Genomic DNA, 25,324 nt, shown 5'->3' with positions numbered 1-25,324 from the left:
CTTAAACTCAGATCTCCGACCAACAGAAATATTGGCGATTTCCTGTATTCGAACTCGCGCCTCCAAAGCAGAAGCCGCTCGCTAACCCTCATGGAAAGAACCACAAAACCACTTTGCCACCTGACAGTGGCGCGTGCTACAAAACTCTCGCCCTCATCAATCAACCGATCCTCCATTCAGTGGCCAGGTGGTGGGAGGGGCAGGTGACTGCTGCGGGGGCTATGGTCAGTCAGTCTGTGATCAGCTGCCTCACTGGGCAGTCAGCTGTGTGGAATCTGGCGGGAACATGACCGCGCACGCGGGTGTTTGTGTGTTGATAGCAGTGTTGGTGATAACTGAAGCAGCTCCGGACACTTCAACATGGATACGCTCTCCTCCACAACAGGTATTTTCATAAGGGTGGGGATGGTGCCACTCTAGTCGCAGGGCCCATTCCGCCTACATTTAGTTAATTACAAAATCAAAGTGAAAAAATAATATTAATTCTAGATTTTTGGTTTAGTTATGAATTGGTGAAATTCACTTGACTTTTCAGACGTTATTAATGATTTTAGTGAAAACCGAAAAGAGTGTTAAGAAAGCTATAGACCATAGACCGTCGTACACCATCGTACATCAAAGTAAGGTTTTTGAAATCTATGGTAGTACCGAAGGCTAAAGTATCAATGACGAAGGTAAACATGGACAGCCTAATGCGGCTATGAGTAGGAAACATCTGTAGAAAATGCTAAAAAAACAAGATCAGCTTTTGAAAAATGATACAATATTTACAAGAAATGTTGATTATATCGAACAATTGAACTGTTATGTACATTGTGAGTAATCTTTGAGTTTATATTACAAACTCATCGGAAATTATTACTGCTATTCGTTATAAAAAAATTCTGTAATACTTGCAATTGCTCGATTTTGAGCAACATAAAATACACTAGTCAGTCAAAAACATTTTAACTGTCTAGCTCCCAAGTTAGTCATAATCTTATTATTTTTATAACTTGAATTTTATTCCTGGTCAGTACAAGAAATCAAACACAAAATGGAAATTTACTTTCAGTATATTAAAATAAAAGTGGACGATTTATTTGATTTTACGTTAGCAATAATTTAGCAAATACAGTTTTTTTATTGATTTTTCAGTGTCAACATTATTCCTTACTTACTTACCTACTCGACTTCGGACCATAACAACCATGGTGATCTAATATCAGGTATTTTGCCATTTCCGAAACTGAGCGTTTTGTTTAGTACCTTATTAATTGTATATTTCTTGATCAAATTCCACGATTTGCCCATAATTTGAAAGATTACCGTTATTGCAATTATTGTTGGGCTCCTGTTAAAATGTACCGAGTACCGCTTCTCCAAACATGCGGTAAACGAGAGGAATCGCTTTTTCTTTTTGACAAGGGCTAACATGTATACATAAGATTACCAGCTTTGCTGACAAAGTAATAAAAAGGAATTTAAAATACTATGCAAGGATGAATCTAGACATACAATTTCCATGTTAATATTGTAACAATTTTTAGAACAGGTATGTAGTTTTAGCTCCTGACAGACTCTGACAGACTACACAGATGTAAATTACAAATATCTGTCAAATACGCCACCTTTCTGCCAAGCCAAGAGGACAATTTTAAACAATATCATCACTTATGTCTATCAACTATCATGGGAAGATAAATTAAGAGATAGAATATAATTTTCGACTGTATCAAGTTCTGTGAGTGGCTTATCAAGATATTTGTATTTTTTATGTACGTCTATTTCAGTAGGACGAAATTAATTGTTGATAACTCATTCTTTTTGTGTAATACACGAACATAAACATAGAGATCTTTAGATTGGATATTGAAGTACAATACTGTATATCATCACAAGAAAGTGTAATATTTCAAATGCTACTTTTAGGTACAAATAAAAAACGATTACCACTATTGCATCATGGAGTAAAACTGCATTGTTTGAAAATAAAAAATGTATTTGCGAGAGTTAGAAGAGTCCAATACCATCTCAATTTTTCCGATACAACCCGAAAGTCGGACACCATTATGCTAAAACAACGTATCAATCATAATCAAATCTTGACTGCACTAAAAGCAGGAAATCCTTAGATATCGATAGTAATCTATCTGCGAGTAATATTTATATTTACTCATCTCTACGATAGCCATCGTTACGAAGAGGATCTGAATCGATTGGAAAGAATAAATACGAAGTACGACTAAAGAAAGAATTAATTATAGCTAACTAAACATAGTTTGGTTGAATGTTCCCCCAATTCCTTTTTGGAAAAAATAAACGTAACACCCGAGTATGACAAGCAACAAGATTGAGAACAAACATTACACAATTTCAATACAAAAACAATTGAAATTATCATATGACTTCTTCCTATGAGTAAACTTGTGATACTTCGCGAGTGTGAGTTGGTACATTTAAACAGAAACCCTGCTACAATATGTTTTAATTATAATTACAACTTACTACAGTAGAATCGAAATACATACATGTATTTTATGTAGTACGGTAGTATTTCCGCTATATTGATACACAATTAGTTGTAGTTAAAATATTTATACTTCTTTGGTAAAAAATATAAGAAAAGTCTTTACTGCAAACCCATAACAAAAATAGTAGTTCAGTTCCGTTACCAAGTATGATTCATGTAAATATGCGTAAGTTTACAACGTGCATGGAAAATTTGTTTTTGAAAATCGGATTTTATTCAACACGTACTGTCGAGGAAAGAATTATGCGTTGGCTACTTAAATTTAGACTAATATATATGAGATGTATCATCTAACTGTGCTGATAATTAAATCAAATTGAAGATAGTTTAGATACATTTTACGTGGTAACAATAAAACAATTTTCCGCTAGCCAGAACAATTAATATAAGTTAGCACCCTAAAAGTACAGGTTTGAAAAATTTCACACTAACATTGAAGTTCATATTGTAAAAAAACAGCTTAAACAAATCTTTCTAAAGTTTTCGTGGCTTACTCATAGGTTTATGGAGAACGATATTGTACAATTTGAAGATTTTATTTTTGTATACAGTTTTATGCCGTCATATAATCGAACACAGTGTTTTCGTCTGTTGGTAAACCATAAGAGGTGAAGACACAGCGACCCTCTCGTAGATACGACAACGACAACCATATGATGGTGCTAACACAAATGTTTCCCATACGTGGTCTACTTCCGTATCTACGAAACCCCATAAACATAGCATATAACATTCTAAAACTACAAAAACATGTCGGTTCAGTTGACAAAGAAGTTTTTAACATTCACGTCCGTGTTTTGCCATTGCATATTCGGCGGTGCGTTCGCACGTCCATGATGCGTATGCCGTATTGACATTGCACGGATGGCGAAACTCTGAAGGCTCTATAAATATACGTTTCTGACTGCGTGAAATGAGAAATGCCGGCAGCTGCGACGCAACGCGACAGGAATTGAAGAGGGCGATGACTGATGTCAAATATGAAAATAGAAATACATTTCATGCGGATTTTGGTAATGTAAACGATTATGGACTCGTCCGTGTGGATATATAAAATAATTTGTACGAGGGACCCATGCACAAATTGTGCATTTAGGGTTCAGAACTTAATTCCAAGGTGAAAACAATGATACCCTTTTAATTTTCAAAGAACTAGATCCAAACTATAAAGACTGGAGAGTGATTAACCTGCATCATTCAGGTTGCAGTTATTAAAACAAATAACCAATTTAAAATACATTTTCATAAACTTTCGTCTGTCTCTTGTTTACAAACATGTGGTTAAACATCCAACTATAGGAACATATGTAGAAATAATTTAACGCAAGGGGGTGAAGCCCTTAAGGAAATTACCTTTTTTATATTATTCGCAAGTGCACTGTATCAAGTTTTTTAATATGACACATCAATCGTGAATATCGGTTAAGAAGGACAGCTGGGAAAGGTATATTACACCAAGGCTCCACTAGTAGTGGGGCCTTGATTACACCCCCGTACTGAATTAATTATAAAGATAGACAGTAGATACATTGACACAATGTGATACATTACAATATTTACATATAAAAATAATCACACGGGCTTTCCTTAGATTGGAGATAGGCTATACTTCCGGGTAGACATACGATTACCAGCTTACTACTTAACTTGCTAGTAACTACACCGTAAATTCACCGTAATTCACAGTAAATACACCGAGCAGCGACAAAATTTGCTTCTGTTACACGATTGTTTTACCTTTTACATCAACATTGACAGAACGAATATTCTATTGTAAACGTTTACATACTTGTTACGTTTGAATGAGCTTTTATGTATATTCAATTTTATTCTAGAGAACATTTTTTGCTACTTTGTAGTGTTTACCTGTTCCATGATGAACGTGTGTCTATAAGGGGTGTATTAATCTGTGATAAGGACTGTTCAAAGATGATTTAATTGATTAAACTAGCTACAGTTGGTCCATATTGATCTCTTATCCACAATCGAAGATGTAAACAATACAAACACGGATCTCAAAGAATTTTGCAACCATTTTAGCACCGCTACCAGCTGTTTGCTGCATCGCCCAGGTCCCATGTGACATGTTTGCCCAAGGCGGCGTCAACGCCACACAGAAGTTCTTTGTTGATAACGCCGTGAACTGTCCATATCTTATCACAGAGCATTTCGCCTGCTAACTGTTGACTTAGGTCCTTCTGTGTGCCGATGAAACGTTCTTTGTCGTCTCATAAATATATCATGCGAGTAAATAATTATTGGAACATAATGCATTAATTCTGGGAAACGGTTAGTCATTTGAATGTACACATTGACTTTGGATAGTGAAGTATAAATCAAGGTTATCTGAGTGTTTATAGTAAAATGTTAATTAATTTTGGGAAACCGTTGGTGATTTGAATGAATATCGTCTTTGGATACTAAAGTTGAAGGAGCTTCTCCTGCTGTAGTCAGTTTTTAATCAAAAAGAGAACATAACTGGATGAGACTTTTAGAATGTGATACACGTAGGCTATTCAAGCTCTTTTCTATTTTAATTATTAATACGATAATTTTATTTGAGACACTTATTATTTAACTGAAATCCTATATAGTTGGCTTCTGTATCTCAGAAGACCTATTGGAAAATACGTGATTTTGGTTGGATTTGAATCGTAAGTTACTAGGTATACGTTCCATTTGTACAAACCAATAGTATGGTTAGCTTGGTGGAAGTGCTCGCCTTCAAATCTGGAGGCTGCTGTTCCAATCACAAGAAGGGTGTGATAATTTATGTGTGTGTGTGTGTGTGTTCAATAACTCAAGCAAAAATCATGCGATTTAGATCAAATCTGTAAAACCAAAAAACCTACATTTATGCAAACAAGTTCAAAAAGAGCAGCATCATGAAGAGATTAAAGCAAATAATTTATTATTGAAGAAGTGTTGCTGTACACCTAATGGTTACTGAGAAAATTGTAAAAAATCTGTTAAATTGATATACCAATGTTCTTAGGGAGAGTAAGTTTACTATTGTAGTTTGCTTGCTTATAGGTATATTTTGATCAAACTTATCCAGTTTATTTAATGCTAAACTATTTATTAAACTATTATTATTTTATTAAAAACACACTATGTCCTGTAGCAGCAAACCTAAAGTGCTTGTTGAGCCTAATACCTTTTAGCGAATTCTCCTATAGGTAAGTAGCTATTACCGTAGTAAAACCTGGAGCTGGAACCGATATACAGTTTCATTTTGATGTCCCAAGAGGCGAAAAACACTATTCGTTAAAATTTTATATATATATATATATATATATATATATATATATAGGCCTATATATATATATATATAGATTTATATGTAGATTTATTATAGTTAGTAAAAAAGATAACTTGAGTAATTTTATCCGATTTTAATGAAATTTGGTTTGAAGGTGTAAGGCGAGATAAACTTAAAATGAACCAGCATGATTGGACCATGGGAACAGGGTTTTACAGGGGGTTTATGGGGTAAAAATTGGTATATTTCTCATTTTTGACCCTAAAAACACAAAATTTACCAATTTCTCTCTAGACCATTTTAAAGCGCTTAAAAATCAAATATTTTAGTATATACCAGAGTGTTTTTGTACGGTTATTAGTTACGGAGAAAATTCCAAAAATTCCAAATTTAAAATTCCCATGTTATTCTTATGGAGAATATTGTAAAATGTTGTAGTTTGTTATGTGTAGCTTATTATGGAAACATTTTGATCAAACTTGGCAAATTTATTATTTTATACTAAGCTGCTAATATTTTACTTAAAAAACACATTTTTTAGCCTCCCTGTAGCAGCAAGCCTAGGTACTCGTTAAATCTTAATGTTATTTAAATAGATTTAATTTAAAATCAATTCAGACAAATGGAAATTCGCTTAATCTGCAGGTTTGCTGTGGCGGGGGTATTTTTCTTTAAATAGGGAGTAAAACTGACAACTTCTGGAAAAAATATTTTGGTGAAAATGCAATTAAGCGAATGGAATTTTGCTTAGTCTGCAGGTTTGTTGCGGCGAGGGTATTTTATTCTCTGATCTTGTGGCATGACACTCTTATTTCAGACCCTACATGGACTGATGGTGTCCATAGATGAGAGACTCCAGACCCTGGAAAACGCAAGATGGGAGATGACTTTGAGACAAACAGAACAGCGACTGGAAACTTTAGAATCTTCCATCCGAAGACTCGACTCCACCTTTCAAGACCGACTGGATAAGCTGGAGAGGGTAGGTGTATAGTTTTTTCCACTAAATATATCTATATCCTAAATTGTTCCTTGATAGAAGTGTCAGCAATTTTTTGAAATCCAAATCCATTTTGTACAACAAAATTTTAAACCAAACATTATTTGTATTTTGAATTGTATCCATGACCAATCTATTTTCAAATGATGAGTGTGTTTGTAGATATCACTGTGATCGATTAATATAGAAAACTCAATTAAATAATTACTACCCAAATCAAAATCAGGAAGATTACAAAAGTAAAAAAATGAGTTTTCAATCTGCCTCAGTGACCCTAAATTCTTACATATTAATTGAAAAAAAAATCTGAATAACTAAAAAAATAAGATAAAGCATTGAAACAATTTTAAAACTGAAAGAAAAACCCCCAAGAGTATTATACAAAAATGGGGATGCAACCTACTAGAGGGTGCTTATTTTAACCTAAATAAGAGAGAAGGGTACAATAAGTGAAGAAAGTAGCGAGATGATTTAAATAACTTTGTTACTGCCTGAAATCAGCAAGGATCATTTTATTTTAAACCCAATAACCAGGGACAGCTGTGTCCATTTTCAAACCATATTAGCAAATGACTTTTCTCAGGATCGATCCAGCAACCTTTGGATTGTTAGGCGAGTCCTATAACCACTCTACCTAACCAGTTTTCCAGTAAATCCCGATAGATCTTAAATCCGAAAAATCTCGAGCCATAAATCTGATTAGCATTGGAATCTCAACATCTGAATGTGCTTCCTGAGCAGGCCTAATCTCGTTCATCAAACCAAAATCACTCCTTTTGATGATGCATCCCAAACCAGTTGGACCATTATATGCCCACTTTGCATGTAATCTGGTCACTAATGCCCACCCTGAGGTCACAGGTAGAGATTAGTGACCTCCGGCTATCTTGAATATCACCAACTGTGATAGAAAGTATCGGGTCTGTAGCCTTTCTTTTTCAAAATTTAAATATGCTTCATGTATTGCTTGGATTTACGTATTTTGTACAAATCATTGAGGAAATTACATGATGAGCAAAGTCTGCTTTCTTCCTTTCTTATAGGTTTCTATTTATTTTTTTTAATGCAGCCAGAAAGGTACTAAGGTGAAGTCCAGTGTTGGCCATAGGACAATTTTACTACTATCGTTCACTATTGTTACATTAAGCCTTAGAATCAATCAAATCCTTTAATTTAATTTTATTTTATTAATTTATATATTCCTTCACTTTTTATTTTTTTTTAGTAATGCCCTAACAATTTAAACCTCTGCATATGATTTTTTTAAACAATGTCTGTTACAAATTAGTATTATTTTCCTGGTGTTGAAAGTTTATGAATCGTTACAAATTTAGTAATTTTTATACTCAAGGGGGCTCCTGCATGGATTGCATATTTATTTCTATAGGGTGCAAAACTCATTTCCGAGGCAAAATAAACAGTGCAATAATCTTTTACTCTTTAAAGATAATGGTTTGAGACAGTTATTAGGTTAATAAGACTACTAATTTACGAATAAATTTAATTTTTTGGATCTACAATCTACACTATTAGGAGAGATTGAAATATTCTATCAAGTTACAGTTATCAATAAAGAAGTCTATTTAAAAATCATTTTCATAAACTGTTTTGTCTCTTGTTTACAATCTAACTAGGTGGATAAACATTAAACTGAGGGCTGCTGTTTGTACATTTCCCATTTAAACAGATATTAAGAAAGATCAGTCAGCACCACTGAACCTTGGAAAGCAAACTCTAGAAATAAATCAAACACTAGAGGGGCAAAATCCTAAAGAAGACATTTTAGTTACCATTCATCCCTTTGATAGATCATAAGCTTTGAAATGACACCTCAATTGTGAAAATCAGATAAATAGAGCGACTGAAAAAGGGATGTTACAGATTAAATACTTATTGTACTAAAAAACTTATAGACAGATAGATTAAAATCACATTCATAGAATATTTTGCCATAAGGATATTTATTAAAAAAAGTAATTTTCATTACATAATGTTGCCCCTTTCCAAAAGGCAAAGATACTGAATATAGATTGGATAGAATGTTGTTTCCTTCGCCATTCCAATTCAAACAATTATCAACCAAATGGCCAAAAATATTTGGTGCGCAATTTACCATTTGAATTAGTTTTAAATTTATTAAAATGTGGTCTGGGATTAAGATTTTTTATAAATATATTAAGCTACTCTCAATTAATTTTTTCAATATTTTATGGTAAATTAATTAGATTTAAATTTGTCAGCATTTAGAAAAGGTTTCCTGATTCTATAAAGGAAATAGTTTAAAAAGTTTCATTGAATTGGTACTGCTTCAGTCAGTGTTGTTTTTTATTTAGATTAGTGGTAGGATTCTTCAAACCTAATCCTACATCTAAAGAATCTTCGACTACATTGTCTAGATTCTGTCAGCATTCTTGCTCACAGCTGTTCTCTTTGCTATTTCTATTGTTTATTTGGTTTGTTTATTTATTGTTTTATTGTAGACCTAGTTGTTTTAGAATCTCTTTGTAGAACAAGGTTTGATTTAAGTTCTGGCTAATTCTTTGAAGTATTGTGTTTTGTAATATGAGTTTCTTAACATGGTGGGAATAATACTTTAGTATGCCTGACTAAACTGACCGTAGAGAAACTATCTCACAAGATACGGGATGTGATGGACTCAAACTACGACCGTTACAACCGAAGGCTCAGAGCATATCACTCTTTAATCTTTGGATGGTTTTTTACCAGATTAAATTGTTAAATATTATGAATTTGTGCGGAGAAGTTATCCAAATCCAATACATGGAATGTTCTTGCTCACCTTTTCTTTTAATTTCTATATTTGTGAGCCTAGGTTATTATCACATAAATAAAAGCCATAAGTGTTTGATGGGATCTGAACAAATGCTTCCAAAACACCAACTAGTAGACAACCAGTGCCCAAATTTATATAAGAATTAGTACTGTATACTGTATTGGTTATCTTCATAAATTATGATTTTCCAATGTATAATCTAAAAACTATAGAAATAAAATTATAGAGATCAATAGCCCAAAACAAAATATATAAACATGATACTCCATTCCTTTTTTTTCATAAAACAAAACATTATGGCAAAGCTATACAGGGTGTTTTTTTAAAAACTTGTATCTTTATTTATGTAAAAACCGCAATAGATAGAAATATGCAGTTTGCGGGAATCATCTATTGACGTAGGGGGCCCAATTGTTTTGAATTCAACGTTACATTCACATTCCCCCCCTTTCCCCCCTGCCCCCAACTTAATTTTTTTAAATAGCAAGGTACCCCTTGTGACATATCAAATGAAAGATCATAAAAAAAGAAAATGTTTGATGAAAAAAAATTAAAAATTGGTTCATAAATTTGCGAGATATTTCCACCCCCCCTCCCCGGAACTTATTTTTTTTTTATAGCAAGGTACCCGTTGTGACAAATCAAATGAAAGAGCATGAAAAAAGAAAACTTTTGGTGAAAAAGATTTTTAAATCGGCTCATGAATCTGTGAGATAATCCCCCCCCCCTTTTCTCCTACCCATAACATGTTTTTTAATAGCAAGGTCCCTGCCCTTGTGACATATCAAATGAAAAATAAATTTCACCAAACATTTTCTTTTTTCATGCTCTTTCATTTGATATGTCACAGGGGTACTTTGCTATTAAAAAAAAATTAAGTTCCGGGGAGGGGGGGTGGAAATATCTCGCAAATTTATGAACCGATTTTTAATTTTTTTTCATCAAACATTTTCTTTTTTTATGCTCTTTCATTTGATATGTCACAAGGGGTACCTTGCTATTTAAAAAAATTAAGTTGGTGGCAGGGGGGGAAAGGGGGGGAATGTGAATGTAACGTTGAATTCAAAACGATTGGGCCCTCTACGTCAATAGATGATTCCCGCAAACTGCATATTTCTATCTATTGCGGTTTTTACATAAATAAAGATGCAAGTTTTTAAAAAAACACCCTGTATATGCTTAGTTTTTAACAGCATCTTCTGTGTATGTTAGAGCTAAGTACCATATGAGGCAATAGTTTGAAACACTAATTTGCATAAAAAATTTAATTGAACTTCAAATATCACTCAAGTCAATTTTTCCGATCTAGTTTTTGTCCAAAATATTTTAAAAGAATTTGGAGGATATGGATAAATTGTTTAACTGATTTTGATGCAAGCATAACTTTTGAAGGGCAGTTTAAGGAAGTAGTTTGATAAGAAGCCACAGGGCTCTAGTTACAGAAGAAGTTTGTCTATTTGTTTGTTTCTTGTTTGTTTAGTCAGTTGTGAGAAGGGTAGTTACTTTAAACAAACAGACTTAACACATGTTCAATGTCAAGATATCTCAACCATTGGTGAACGATTTATTCATACCCCCACCGCAGCAAACCTGCCGAATAAGCGAATTTCCATTTGTCCTAATTGATTTTCAATTGAATCTATTTAAATAACATTAGGTTTAACGAGTACCTAGGTTTGCTGCACCAAGGAAACTAATAAAGTGTGGGTTTTTAATCACGCTGGTTCACGAACTCATTCAACCTTATCCCACCTTACACCTTAGAACCAAATTTCATCAAAATCGGACAAAAAGTACTCGAGTTATCGCGTTCACGGACACATATATAACCCTATATATATACATATATAAAATGTTCTATGAATAACGTTTCTGGCATCTGGGACATCAAAATGAAAAAGTAAATCGGTCCCGGGTCTAGGTCTTACCGTGCCACCTACAGTATTCATTATAAATACGGAATAATTCACCAAAACAGTGGATTATTTACAAAAATGCATATTTTAAGACAAAATTAAAAGCATTTAATTAAGTGCAATGTTACTAACAAATGACTGACTTTTTACTGCTGTACTTAGCTCAGATAACAAAACTTAGCTCAAATTGGATTTTATATACAGGCCTAACAACATTTTATGGTGTAACAACAAAATACTAACTATCTTTGAAAACTTAAAATCATAAAAACATAATTAATTTACATTAACACAATTGTCCTAACAATCTTTGGGATAACAATATGTCTGGCTTGTTGCAGAATCTCAACTCGAAGGAGCTCAAAGATGAACTGACCGTAGAGAAACTATCCCACAAGATACGGGATGTGATGGACTCGAACTACGACCGTTACAACCGAAGGCTCAGCTACACAGAGGAAAAGCTGGAGATGGTCTTGAAAAAAATACAGGTTAGGCCTTCAACGTATAAATCTAACTTGGATGCTTAGCTTTAGAGCTATCAGATATTTATATTCACACACAAATCGTGATGTTTAAATAAATATTTTAAAGTATAAAACAAAATATAAAAATTTTGTGCATCTGCCCTTCCAACATTGCCAAACCATCCACTTTATTGCCGTGAAAATTTGATAAATATGCCTGGATATATTTTTGTATAATTCCTGAACCTAAAACACCCCTTAAAGATCCACCCTCAGGCTTTCGAAGTTACCTTTAGAGAATTATTTGATTGTTTGGTTTCCATAAAAAGAGTAAGAAAGTTACGATTTTTGCATACACTTTATTTACAATCTTTAAACTTACAAAGCTACTAAAGCTACAAATTTTTTGTCACATAGAGGTAAGATACAGAGGTAAAAGCTTATGGGACAACTGTGCGCTTTTATCTCTGGTATGTTGGGGTGTATATGTACTTGTAATGAGCCAGGAAGAGCCTGAACGGTGATGGCCACAAAGCATTTTTAAACAGCAGAGGGTCTTCCTACAGCGTACAAGCACTGTAGTAAGTGTATACGAGGGGGAGGAAGAAGAGCGGGTGGGGACGACGAATAGAATTTTCTCTAGACACCAGCTAATATTGCTAGACACACTAAGAGATATCTACAGGTTTTGTGAGACAGAGATAACTAACTATTGACAACTGATACCCAAAAAAACAAAATAAGTATACTCCACTATTACAGATGACAACTGAAGCCAGTCTCAACAGACTAGAAAAGCAGCAAGAAGATGTCCAGACAGAAGTGCTGGAAGCAGTCACCCTGTTGGAGGATCTCAAAAGTCAATCGTCAACAGCCGAGGACAAACTCAACAACACACACAGGATTATTCAACAACATATCCAGGTAAACAAAAAAAAGAAAATTGTATATTACATTATGGGAAGAATTAGTTTTACAATAGAAGCAATGAGTGTTGCAAATAAGAATTGTCATGATGGCCAAATTGTTTTCTTTCTATGACATTTAGAATAAAATCAATTTACAATATAATCATATTTTTAGGTCCTCATAGCTGCAAGGGACTCTGTAATATGGAAAAAGTGACAGCATCACAGTCTGAAAACTCTCTAAAATTGTAATGTTCCCTTGTTTTTGGAGAATCCTAGATCTAGGCTCAACGGATCTAAATTCTTCCTGTTGCTCACTAATTCTTTCACAAGATAGTTCATTTACCAAATTGTGAGCAAAATTTCTCATTCAATTGTTGTTGGACAGCCAACCGGATAGGATTATTGGATAAGAGTTGTTGAAGCTCTTGGCTTGATTCCAGAAGCTGATATCTCCAAATCAGGAAGAGCTGCAAAAGATATCCGGATCCTTGGAGCATCTCGGATCCAGACTCAACGGATCACTACCACCAATTGGAGTGTGGAGCAGTCAGAACGACGGACCTCCGACCACCGATGTCTTAATCAGCCTGAGGAGGGAGATTGGCTCCGAGGGGACCAAGATAACTAGCAAGGTGAGTGAAATGAAATCTTGTATAGCATACTTCAGGTAAGAGGGAAGTTGCATAACAAGGAAAATAAAAAACAATTCAAACCAGTTAAAAACCACAACAATTTTATCCATCTATATCTGTAAAAGAGGAAGTTTGTATGTATGTTACCCTATGGACTCTGAAACAGCTTGTAATGAAACTTTCAGGCATTATTCTAGGATGGTTTTTGTGAAGTTTGGGGCAGATCCGTCAAAAGGGCTCCACCCCAGAGGGTTTTAAGTGGGACAATGTCAGACTTTAGGAACTACAATGTTTATAAATAGATATAATTTAAAAGCAGATGTTTACTTTCACCAACTGTTTTGTAGGTTTGAATAATCACAACATTCTGTATTAGTCATGATTTTAAATAGTGCCACACTGTTTCTACAGGATGCAGCACAGAAAACTATTTTACTTTTGGATAAGTCCAAATATTTTAAACCCCAATCGCAGCACACCTGTGCACTCAACAATGTTTAAATTCTCCATGTAAACATAAAAAGTAAAGACCTTTATCAAAGTACTAGCAGAGTACCCGTCCTTCGTACGGGGTTGGCATATAAGTATAAATGCTTATTGTAGTTATGGGAGAGAACACGGTTTAAGAAAATTTGGTCTTTTAATTTATACGGTATCCTATGGTGTCCTTCAGTATCTACCATAGCCCTAATTTTCTACCACTGAACCTAAACCATGAAAAAAGTTAAGTTCTCATTTTGTACTACAATTTTTTGTTGCTAGTTGGTTAAAGTTAGTTGTGGTCATAAATGCAAAAAACATAATAGTGCTGCACCCTGTTGGTAAGCCTTATACTTTTTTAATGCTATTTAATATCATAGAACCAACTTGTAAAGTTGAAACGGCTGACAAAACTCTTTAATTTCTTTAAATATGAATACTCATAAGGTTTACATGAGAAACTCCAGAGCCAGAGCCTTTGGGGCGGAGCCTGAAAGGATTTTTGAGGTAAGAATATATGTTATTAGAATATATGTCTATATGTTAATCGGGAATGTCAGCTATCATCATACTAAATTTCAACCTTGTTAGTTAAGTATTTTTTGTGTTTACTTGTCACAAACATCCATCCATCCATACATCCGTACATCCAAACTTTATGACTTATAATATTAGTAGGATAAGTAAACTGTTGTAGTATTGCTTGTTTATGGATCGATTTTTATCAAACTTGGCAAATTTATTTATTTTATAGTAAGCTAATGATATGTTCCTTAAAATCACACTTCGTTTCCCTCCCTGTAGGCAGCAAAAACCTAGGTACTCGTTAAACCTAATGTTATTGAATTAGATTTAATTGAAAATTAAGTCACACAAATGGAAATTTGCTTTGGCTGCAGGATTGCTGTGGTGGGGTTATTATGATACCTACGATACAAAACCAAAGATAGATTTTAAGGTATAATAAAAAAAAGTATTTCATGGTTTGCACTTTAAACGAAAAACTATCACAATAGTTCCAAATTGAAAAAAAGGGAAAGTAGAAATAAATATGGAAAATAGGGTAATTTTATAACATATTTTAGTGAAATTATAATCAGGCAAATGGAAATTGGCTCAGTCTATAGATTAGCTGCGGCAGGGTGGTTATTACTGTTTACACAAAAAAAATAAAAAAATAACCTCATAAAACTCAGGATAAGAGCCTAGATTGATACGGCAATGATTATAGAATCTTAATTATTTCCTATATCCATGAACAATTTTTTTTACAACGAATTATTCCCTGTAAAATATTATTTCACAAATATTTAGAACAGACTCAGTATAATAGATAATAAACTTAAACAAATGAAGTAACTGAAAGAATCATATACTAATGAAATTCAAATTACATTAACATACGGTTTGACAGCTCCATTAAGTAATGTTAAATAATGTTTACGTTCAGGCTAGTGACATCATTATTTTAAATTTATAATCCTTACCCTCTGTTTTCTAATGTTCGTGCAATATTCAATATGTTTGAACCAGCTGTGTGGAATTATGAAATCAAAATTCATTTGACAGTTAGTTCTGCTTGTTTACATTTTTAAACTTTGTAGGTTTGTTCTTTGTTACCATGGATACCATCAATCAATATTTACTTTTAAATCTCTCACCTCAAATTTTTGAAAGCCCACGGGGTAGAGCCCTAGGACAATATCGAAGCGGGAATAGTTCTATATGTATCCTCGGAGCTGTAGCTTCATTTTTGTGCAATTTGAGCCCAGTCGGTTCAGTAGTTTTTGAGATTAGCTCATACAAACACACACACACACAGACACCACCTCTTCTTTATAATAGTATAGATTACAACAATAAAAGGGATGGCAATACCTTAATATTTTTATCTTTTGCTATATACCCACAAAATGTAACATAAATTATTAAGTGAATAATAATCGTGTGTGCTATCTCAGGTATTCAAATGCCTCCCAAATAGTCAATAACCCACCTCATTACTGTCATTCAAAAGAAGGAACTCTAATAATACTAATGCGAAACGTAAATCCACAGAAGGCTGTGTAACGTTACTAGACTGACGAATGAAAAAATGACACCAAACTTGATCGAAGTAACAATCATCAGTAATAGTTTAAGGGAGAAATTCATATTCCTGAATACCGATGATTTCATCCGAATTACCATTTGAATTCAAGCGACTACAATTTCCTTTGTGTCATGCTTTTTCAATCACCATTATAAGGCACAATGGCAATCCCTGACTATTGATGGTTTAAATTTAGAAAATGCATGCTTTCCACACGGACAGCTGTATGTTGCGTGCTCACGAGGTGGTAGGTACACCTAAAAACTTATATATGTATACACCAAATGAAAAAACAAAAAAACATTGTTTATGTTATGTAACATTAGTTTATTTTCGCTTTTGGTATATATCTTTATTATTTATCGTAAAGAACAAATTACCATTTAAAATCATTGTTGTTAGCGCAGCAACACGCGCCGGATAGGGATGTTGCGATACTATCGATACCAGTAGGTATCGATACTTTTATTGCGATACTGCTGGTATCGTATCGGTATCGGTTGTTCAGATATTTACTTGGTATCGATACCAAGAGGCCAGTATCGTATCGTAAGTATCGGAAGGTAATTTCTGACAAATCTGAGTAAAATGGCCACACTCGTGCCTTCTGAGTGGTTATTTTCCAAGGCTGGAACAACAGTGACCCAAAAAAGAAACAAACTTTAACCCAATTAAATATTTTTGTTTATCTAGCTTGTCTGTTATGTGGTTTGAGTAAATTATGATTCACTTTTCATAGAACTTTACATAACTATAAGTAAAACCATTGACTATATATACCTACAGACGTATATTTAGTCAATGATCGAACTTAAGGGTTTAGTTGCAGAGTTATATTTGTTACAAGTCAATGTTAGCAAAGTTGTGTTAGGCAAATAAAATGAAACCATGGACTATTTAACATCAAATGAACTAAAAAGATGGCACTTAAAGTTATTTAACTAAAAAACTTTTTTTTTATTTAGTAGGCTGATGGTAAGGTAAACACGAATGTGTTACGTTGGTAATTAAATAACATTGTCTATTGAAAAGATAAATTATATAGGCCTAGAACTTAAGGTAAGCTTAGGCCTACTTGAACCATCGATCTCTATTATTCTTGAACTTATACTTGAAAGTAAAATTGAAAACAATGGTTGGCTATGTTTGGTTAATTTTATCAATGTTTTACATAATTTAGGTAGTTTTTAGCAGCTTGAATTCAAATCCTATATTGGCTGCATACTGTACTGGAACGAGTGAACTTTAATCGAAGATCAGTGAATCAGAATATGACGTCACTGGTATCGAATGGATACGATACTGACGGTATCGATACTTAAGTTCCGATACTGAGCCGGTATCGATACTTTTTTGCGATACGGTATCGATACCAAATATCGGAAAGACAGTGGTATCGCAACATCCCTAGCGCCGGATAACTGCTAGTTTTAATGAAATTACAAAGTAAGCATGTCACTAAGATGTTAGGGGTACCAGAGTTGTATTCAAGCAAGAGAAGTTGACGAATTGTGTGTTATTCAGAGTGCAAAAACAATCAGAACATACGTAGGAACATAAAGCCACATGAAGGTGCCTAAAGCCTGGCGTATATCTTCTGAGTACAGATAGCGGCAGCAATAGGGTTTTATGGACGTACCCACATGTAAATTGAACATGATTTCTTAGTACTTTATCACCTGCTGGACAATGTTATGAAGGGACAGATAACCAAAGATTGGATATGGTTGGAAAATATAGCTCTGTACACCACAGTGGACATCAAATACCGTATAAAATATAAAAGTTTAATAGAAGTTCCAAAGATTGAAACCTTAGAACGTTTTGAAACTACACATCTGTTGAATTTCTCAATAGTGCTTCAACCATAACCTAGCAGCATGGATTTGGAACGTGTATTTTAGTATTAGTATCAAGAGCTTTCATATTAAGTTATAACTTCACTATTTCATTTATCTCCAATTATCTCCCCTAATATTAAACTTTTTGGTACATCAACATTGTTATTTATCAATAACTCCAATTATTTAAGACAAAATGAGGATGAACAAAGTCAAGTCAATGGATGTTGATGTGCTCCCAATAATTAGGGCATTTTAAAGTGAAGCTATGTCACAAATCGTGAATACATCCTATGTGTTAGACTGTTGATAATATTTTATTCATTATTCTCTATCACCATTGACTAATCTGATTAATCTTAGCATGAACAGCAATTAACTACCAAGTCATTCAGCATACCAAGTTCTTGTTTTTCATTTTCAGATCAACAACATGTACAACGACCTATGGCGTCGTGTCATGTCGGTTGAATCTTTAGTCAAGGACCTAAACAAGGTCGCCAACACAACACAACGAGAAGTCCTGGAAGTGAGATCCCTAATCCACCCGGACAATCGGGATTTCCCCGGAGACTCACAGGAGAGTAAGTATCAGTGAGCTTACAATGAAAGTCAAATTATATTTTCATGTAGTGAGTTTCAGTTGGCTTTCCTGAAGAGTAAAGTTGGATTTACTCAGAGTGAATTTCTGTAAGCTTTCCAAGAGAGTAAAGTTAGATTTTCACGGATTGAGTTTTAGTAACCCAGAATAGTAAGGTTGGATTATCATGGAGTGATTATCAGTTAACTTTCCAAGAGCATCTTAAATGCTAGACTGTCCTGGAGTGGGTTTTAATCAGCTTTCCAGGAGAGAGACAAGATTCGTGGAGGTTCATTTTGTTCATGGAGTGGGTTTAAGTAAAATTTCCAAGAGAGTCAAGCTTGTCATATAGTATGTTTCACTAAACTTACAGGAGAGAGTGAAATTAACGACAAAAGCGATTAAGATCAGCAAGAGGGTAGATGAACTTATTTACTTTACCATGCAGCACCATTTTAATTAAGCAAATCAAGGACAATGTTCAAATCAAATCCAAGAAATGATTCTTGCAAGAATGTTACATGGTTTTGGATTTCATGCTATTCTTGCAATTAGTCCCAAACACATTTCACCAACCGAATATTCTTAGTCATATATTTCATTTTCAACTGATGAATCTGTTCTCAGATTTCCTTGAGGTTGCCTTAGACGCATTAGAACGTAAGCTACAAAGGAGACTATTGGATCTTGGTCGTAAAGTTGATGATAGACTCGACACTCTGACTGCGACACAAAACTTAGTCATGGACAGCTGCTTTGACGGAGGAATCTGTCGAGGACTGGAATCCCGACTGTCACAAGTGCTTGAGAAAATCTTTGATGTCTTCTCGGACAAAATTGAAGGATTTTCAAACAGGTAACCAAAATATGTTTTTGTAAAAAAATAACCTATAGTATTTTTTGTGTAAAACATAACTGTAATTCTATGCATTCCTGCCCATAAGCATGGAGAAGGAGCTAGCTAATCAAAAATTTCAGTAGATAGTTTTAAATAATGAAAATTAGTACTTTTTTCGATAAATAAGGCATGATAAATATAAATTAAACCAAGAAAGTGTTCTTCTCAGGACTAGAGCAGCAACTCTCTACGTTTGGATATCTCGAAAATCTATGGAATGACCAGATAAATGAAGGAATACGTGAGTTGGTACAGAATGTCTGCTATCATAACATGACTTCAATAACGATTATGTTTGTTGTAGGACTCTTGATCTTGACGGGCTGGTCATGGAAATGATGGAATTGGTCAAATCTCAACACAGTCAGTTGATAAGGACAGTCACCCACAACACCAACATGGTTGTGACGCTGGCCAAGGACCACAGTGACTCTACCAAGCTGCTACAACACTCTGTCTCACAACTGACACATCAGACTGTAAACAACTTGCAGGTAAGGCCCAGTACAGTCACTTACAACACCAACATGGTAGTGACACTGGCCAAGGACCACAGTGACTCTACCAAGCTGCTACAACACTCTGTCTCACAACTGACACATCAGACTGTCAACAACTTGCAGGTAAGGCCCAGTACAGACACTTACAACACCAACATGGTAGTGACACTGGCCAAGGACAACAGTGACTCTACCAAGCTGCTACAACACTCTGTCTCACAACTGACACATCAGACTGGCCCAGTACAGTCACTTACAACACCAACATGGTTTTGACACTAGCCAAGGACCACAGTGACTCTACCAAGCTGCTACAACACTCTGTCACACAACTGACACATCAGACTGTCAACAACTTGCAGGTAAGGCCCAGTACAGTCACTTACAACACCAACATGGTTTTGACACTAGCCAAGGACCACAGTGACTCTACCAAGCTGCTACAACACTCTGTCACACAACTGACACATCAGACTGTCAACAACTTGCAGGTAAGGCCCAGTACAGTCACTTACAACACCAACATGGTTTTGACACTAGCCAAGGACCACAGTGACTCTACCAAGCTGCTACAACACTCTGTCACACAACTGACACGTCAGACTGTCAACAACTTGCAGGTAAGGCCCAGTACAGTCACTTACAACAATAAACATGGTTTTGACACTAGCCAAGGACCACAGTGACTCTACCAAGCTGCTACAACACTCTGTCTCACAACTGACACATCAGACTGTCAACAACTTGCAGGTAAGGCCCAGTACAGTCACTTACAACACCAACATGGTAGTGACACTGGCCAAGGACAACAGTGACTCTACCAAGCTGCTACAACACTCTGTCTCACAACTGACACATCAGACTGTCAACAACTTGCAGGTAAGGCCCAGTACAGTCACTTACAACACCAACATGGTTTTGACACTAGCCAAGGACCACAGTGACTCTACCAAGCTGCTACAACACTCTGTCACACAACTGACACATCAGACTGTCAACAACTTGCAGGTAAGGCCCAGTACAGTCACTTACAACACCAACATGGTTTTGACACTAGCCAAGGACCACAGTGACTCTACCAAGCTGCTACAACACTCTGTCACACAACTGACACATCAGACTGTCAACAACTTGCAGGTAAGGCCCAGTACAGTCACTTACAACACCAACATGATTGTGACACTAGCCAAGGACCACAGTGACTCTACCAAGCTGCTACAACACTCTGTCACACAACTGACACATCAGACTGTCAACAACTTGCAGGTAAGGCCCAGTACAGTCACTTACAACACCAACATGGTAGTGACACTAGCCAAGGACCACAGTGACTCTACCAAGCTGCTACAACACTCTGTCTCACAACTGACACATCAGACTGTCAACAACTTGCAGGTAAGGCCCAGTACAGTCACTTACAACACCAACATGGTAGTGACACTAGCCAAGGACCACAGTGACTCTACCAAGCTGCTACAACACTCTGTCTCACAACTGACACATCAGACTGTCAACAACTTGCAGGTAAGGCCCAGTACAGTCACTTACAACACCAACATGGTAGTGACACTAGCCAAGGACCACAGTGACTCTACCAAGCTGCTACAACACTCTGTCACACAACTGACACATCAGACTGTCAACAACTTGCAGGTAAGGCCCAGTACAGTCAGTTACAACACCAACATGGTAGTGACACTAGCCAAGGACCACAGTGACTCTACCAAGCTGCTACAACACTCTGTCTCACAACTGACACATCAGACTGTCAACAACTTGCAGGTAAGGCCCAGTACAGTCACTTACAACACCAACATGGTAGTGACACTAGCCAAGGACCACAGTGACTCTACCAAGCTGCTACAACACTCTGTCACACAACTGACACATCAGACTGTCAACAACTTGCAGGTAAGGCCCAGTACAGTCACTTACAACACCAACATGGTAGTGACACTAGCCAAGGACCACAGTGACTCTACCAAGCTGCTACAACACTCTGTCACACAACTGACACATCAGACTGTCAACAACTTGCAGGTGAGGCCCAGTACAGTCACTTACAACACCAACATGGTTGTGACACTAGCCAAGGACCACAGTGACTCTACCAAGCTGCTACAACACTCTGTCACACAACTGACACATCAGACTGTCAACAACTTGCAGGTAAGGCCCAGTAAAGTCAGTTACAACACCAACATGGTAGTGACACTAGCCAAGGACCACAGTGACTCTACCAAGCTGCTACAACACTCTGTCACACAACTGACACATCAGACTGTCAACAACTTGCAGGTAAGGCCCAGTACAGTCACTTACAACACCAACATGGTAGTGACACTAGCCAAGGACCACAGTGTATCTACCAAGCTGCTACAACACTCTGTCACACAACTGACACATCAGACTGTCAACAACTTGCAGGTAAGGCCCAGTACAGTCACTTACAACTCCAACATGGTAGTGACACTAACCAAGGACCACAGTGACTCTACCAAGCTGCTACAACACTCTGTCACACAACTGACACATCAGACTGTCAACAACTTGCAGGTAAGGCCCAGTAAAGTCAGTTACAACACCAACATGGTAGTGACACTAGCCAAGGACCACAGTGACTCTACCAAGCTGCTACAACACTCTGTCACACAACTGACACATCAGACTGTCAACAACTTGCAGGTAAGGCCCAGTACAGTCACTTACAACACCAACATGGTTGTGACACTAGCCAAGGACCACAGTGACTCTACCAAGCTGCTACAACACTCTGTCACACAACTGACACATCAGACTGTCAACAACTTGCAGGTAAGGCCCAGTACAGTCACTTACAACACCAACATGGTAGTGACACTAGCCAAGGACCACAGTGACTCTACCAAGCTGCTACAACACTCTGTCACACAACTGACACATCAGACTGTCAACAACTTGCAGGTGAGGCCCAGTACAGTCACTTACAACACCAACATGGTTGTGACACTAGCCAAGGACCACAGTGACTCTACCAAGCTGCTACAACACTCTGTCACACAACTGACACATCAGACTGTCAACAACTTGCAGGTGAGGCCCAGTACAGTCACTTACAACACCAACATGGTTTTGACACTAGCCAAGGACCACAGTGACTCTACCAAGCTGCTACAACACTCTGTCACACAACTGACACATCAGACTGTCAACAACTTGCAGGTAAGGCCCAGTACAGTCACTTACAACACCAACATGATTGTGACACTAGCCAAGGACCACAGTGACTCTACCAAGCTGCTACAACACTCTGTCTCACAACTGACACATCAGACTGTCAACAACTTGCAGGTAAGGCCCAGTACAGTCACTTACAACACCAACATGGTAGTGACACTAACCAAAGACAACAGTGACTCTAGGACCAGGATACTTTACATCTAAACCGTCAGGAAAACTTAATTGTTCTAATAAAATTTGGAGTTTATATACATATCTATTAGGTGTGGAACTCGTTTGAAGTAAAAACATTACTTTTATTACTTAAAATAAACTTTTGTTACAGGGAATACACAATGAAGTATCAAAAATATCTAATCAAAGTGCAAATACCTGCAATAAAAGTGAACCAGCCCGTGAAGACAATATTCTCCAGAAAACACATAACCTTACAAACAGTACAGAGGAAACCCCATTTGTGTCTACGACCACAGAAACTGTACTTCCAACAAATACCACCATTGTAGAAGACAAAAGTGAGAAAAACTACGATTCAGGAGTTTTGAAGATAACCCGTGACATCGATATTTTAGCAGACAACAGCAGTGTAGCGAGTGCCTCAGTCTTAACACCTGTCGTAATAAAACCATTTCATCCTCTTACACTGGATTCTTCAATACTACAAGTGATTGAGTTGATGACTTCAAATCTGACCCAAGACCAAAAAGACTCACTACTACGCTTTCTCAACAGTACAATAAGTCTGGACAGATTAGAAGCTGTAATTCAAAACACCGAGGCGGATCCAGACGATGAGAGCGGAGAAATGTATAATTTAGAGCCGTTGAACAAAACTGATGATGAAGAGTCAAGCACTGCAGGAAACATCCAGACGACGACTTTGACGACAGACTTATCTCTGGAGGAAAACATTTCTGATGAAAATAATGATGACATTCATAATGAAGAAACTACTATTACACTTACCATGGCGAATGGAACTACGTACATGATTGATCAAAAATCCAATACAACCAACTCTGAAGATAAACCCTCTGGTATTCCAGAAGATTTGAAAACTCTGCTCAAGTATTATGCACTAATAATGAAAATTAAACACGGAAATTTAAACATATCCGAGTTATGGAAACCTTTACAAGTTTCCAATTCAACTGAAAACCATAATCAAAGTTTACTACTACCTTTAGTAGAGACCTTGTGCTTTGGAGAAGAAAACATACAAAGCGTTGCGACAGATTCAAACTCAAAAATGAGGGAAAGGCTTTTACTTATACATCAAATCACGAGTGACAAAAGTCTGTATGAGAGAATTGAAAACGTTTGTAATTCAATGAATGAGAAGATAGTTTCCAAAGACTCTACTGAAGAAATGTTGCAGATAGAATTAAAACATCACGAATGAGAGTTGCTAGAGAGTTGTAGTACAGAATAAAGTGTCGACTATTCTTTAGACTATTCTCTGGTTGTAGATACGTTTATTTAGATATTTGTTAGAACTATGTGTAAACTGTACAGATAGTTTAAGTTTTATTCTTTAGTTTTGAACTAGTCTTAAATTAGATGTTTTTAGTTAATGTGATGTAAATGTTTCACTTGTGAGTTAGTTTTAGTTCATAATTTCTAAGTTTGGAGCTTTAAAAAAACACAGTGTTTGTAGTTGGTTTGAATTGAGTCCAGTACTATGTCGGATATATTCCTTTTAGCGTAAGACTGCTTCATTTGTTTAGAAATAAACAAGCCTACCTAGAAATCTTGTTAATAAAGTCAAAGTCAGAAACAAACAGGCAGAAAAGTTAAAAATATTCAAGGGCTCGTCATCCAAGTCATTAAATTATGTAAGATATGAAAAGAGTAAAACATCCGGAACACGTAAAAGAAACTGTGGATCCATGTATCACTACAAGAATTGTGAAATTATTTTAGATGGGTAGATTTTATGGCTTTAATCAACACTTAAAATCTTAAGCAAATCGAGAACGTAAAAAAATATTATATTACCTATCGATAATTTAAGTGACAAATTAAAAAATTATAATTAGTTAATTACCCGTATTTTTATTTTTATTTTTTATTATTGAACTTTTAAAGTTAACAAATTTTAGGACTCTTAAATGTAAAAGTAAATATTAAAATAAAAGTGATTTGTGGTCTTATTCCAAACTGTCCTGGCTACCTTTTTCTATGGAATTTATATTAAAAGGTTGAGATACATAGGAGATG

General features: G+C 35.8%; 2 protein-coding genes across 4 annotated transcripts in view; one reads left to right on the top strand and one right to left on the bottom strand.

The window, feature by feature from the left end:
* The window catches only part of LOC128986027 (Golgi-associated PDZ and coiled-coil motif-containing protein-like), a 52,101-nt gene that overhangs the window by 16,164 nt on the left and 10,613 nt on the right, over positions 1-25,324 (bottom strand). The window lies entirely within an intron of this gene.
* Positions 248-25,236, top strand: LOC128986023 (putative leucine-rich repeat-containing protein DDB_G0290503). Of its 3 annotated transcripts, none has more exons than XM_054406102.1 (9): positions 248-385; positions 6,592-6,756; positions 11,826-11,975; positions 12,714-12,875; positions 13,306-13,494; positions 18,332-18,491; positions 19,115-19,343; positions 19,690-19,879; positions 23,430-25,236. In XM_054406102.1, the coding sequence occupies exons 1-9, from the start codon at positions 287-289 to the stop codon at positions 24,504-24,506; spliced, it is 2,421 nt and encodes an 806-aa protein (XP_054262077.1). In that variant the 5' UTR covers positions 248-286; the 3' UTR covers positions 24,507-25,236. The 3 variants fall into 3 exon arrangements, with proteins under 3 accessions (XP_054262077.1, XP_054262078.1, XP_054262076.1); XM_054406103.1 differs by having other exon boundaries at positions 13,303-13,494; positions 19,750-19,879; XM_054406101.1 differs by having other exon boundaries at positions 13,303-13,494.

This window comes from Macrosteles quadrilineatus, unplaced genomic scaffold (genome assembly GCF_028750875.1).
Source record: "Macrosteles quadrilineatus isolate MER2022 unplaced genomic scaffold, UCM_ALF_1.0 Scaffold_2__2_contigs__length_208266976, whole genome shotgun sequence".
In the NCBI taxonomy this organism is placed as follows: Eukaryota; Metazoa; Arthropoda; class Insecta; order Hemiptera; family Cicadellidae; genus Macrosteles; species Macrosteles quadrilineatus.
Note: the sequence above shows the minus strand (reverse complement) of the source record. Positions and strands in the feature narration are given on the sequence as shown.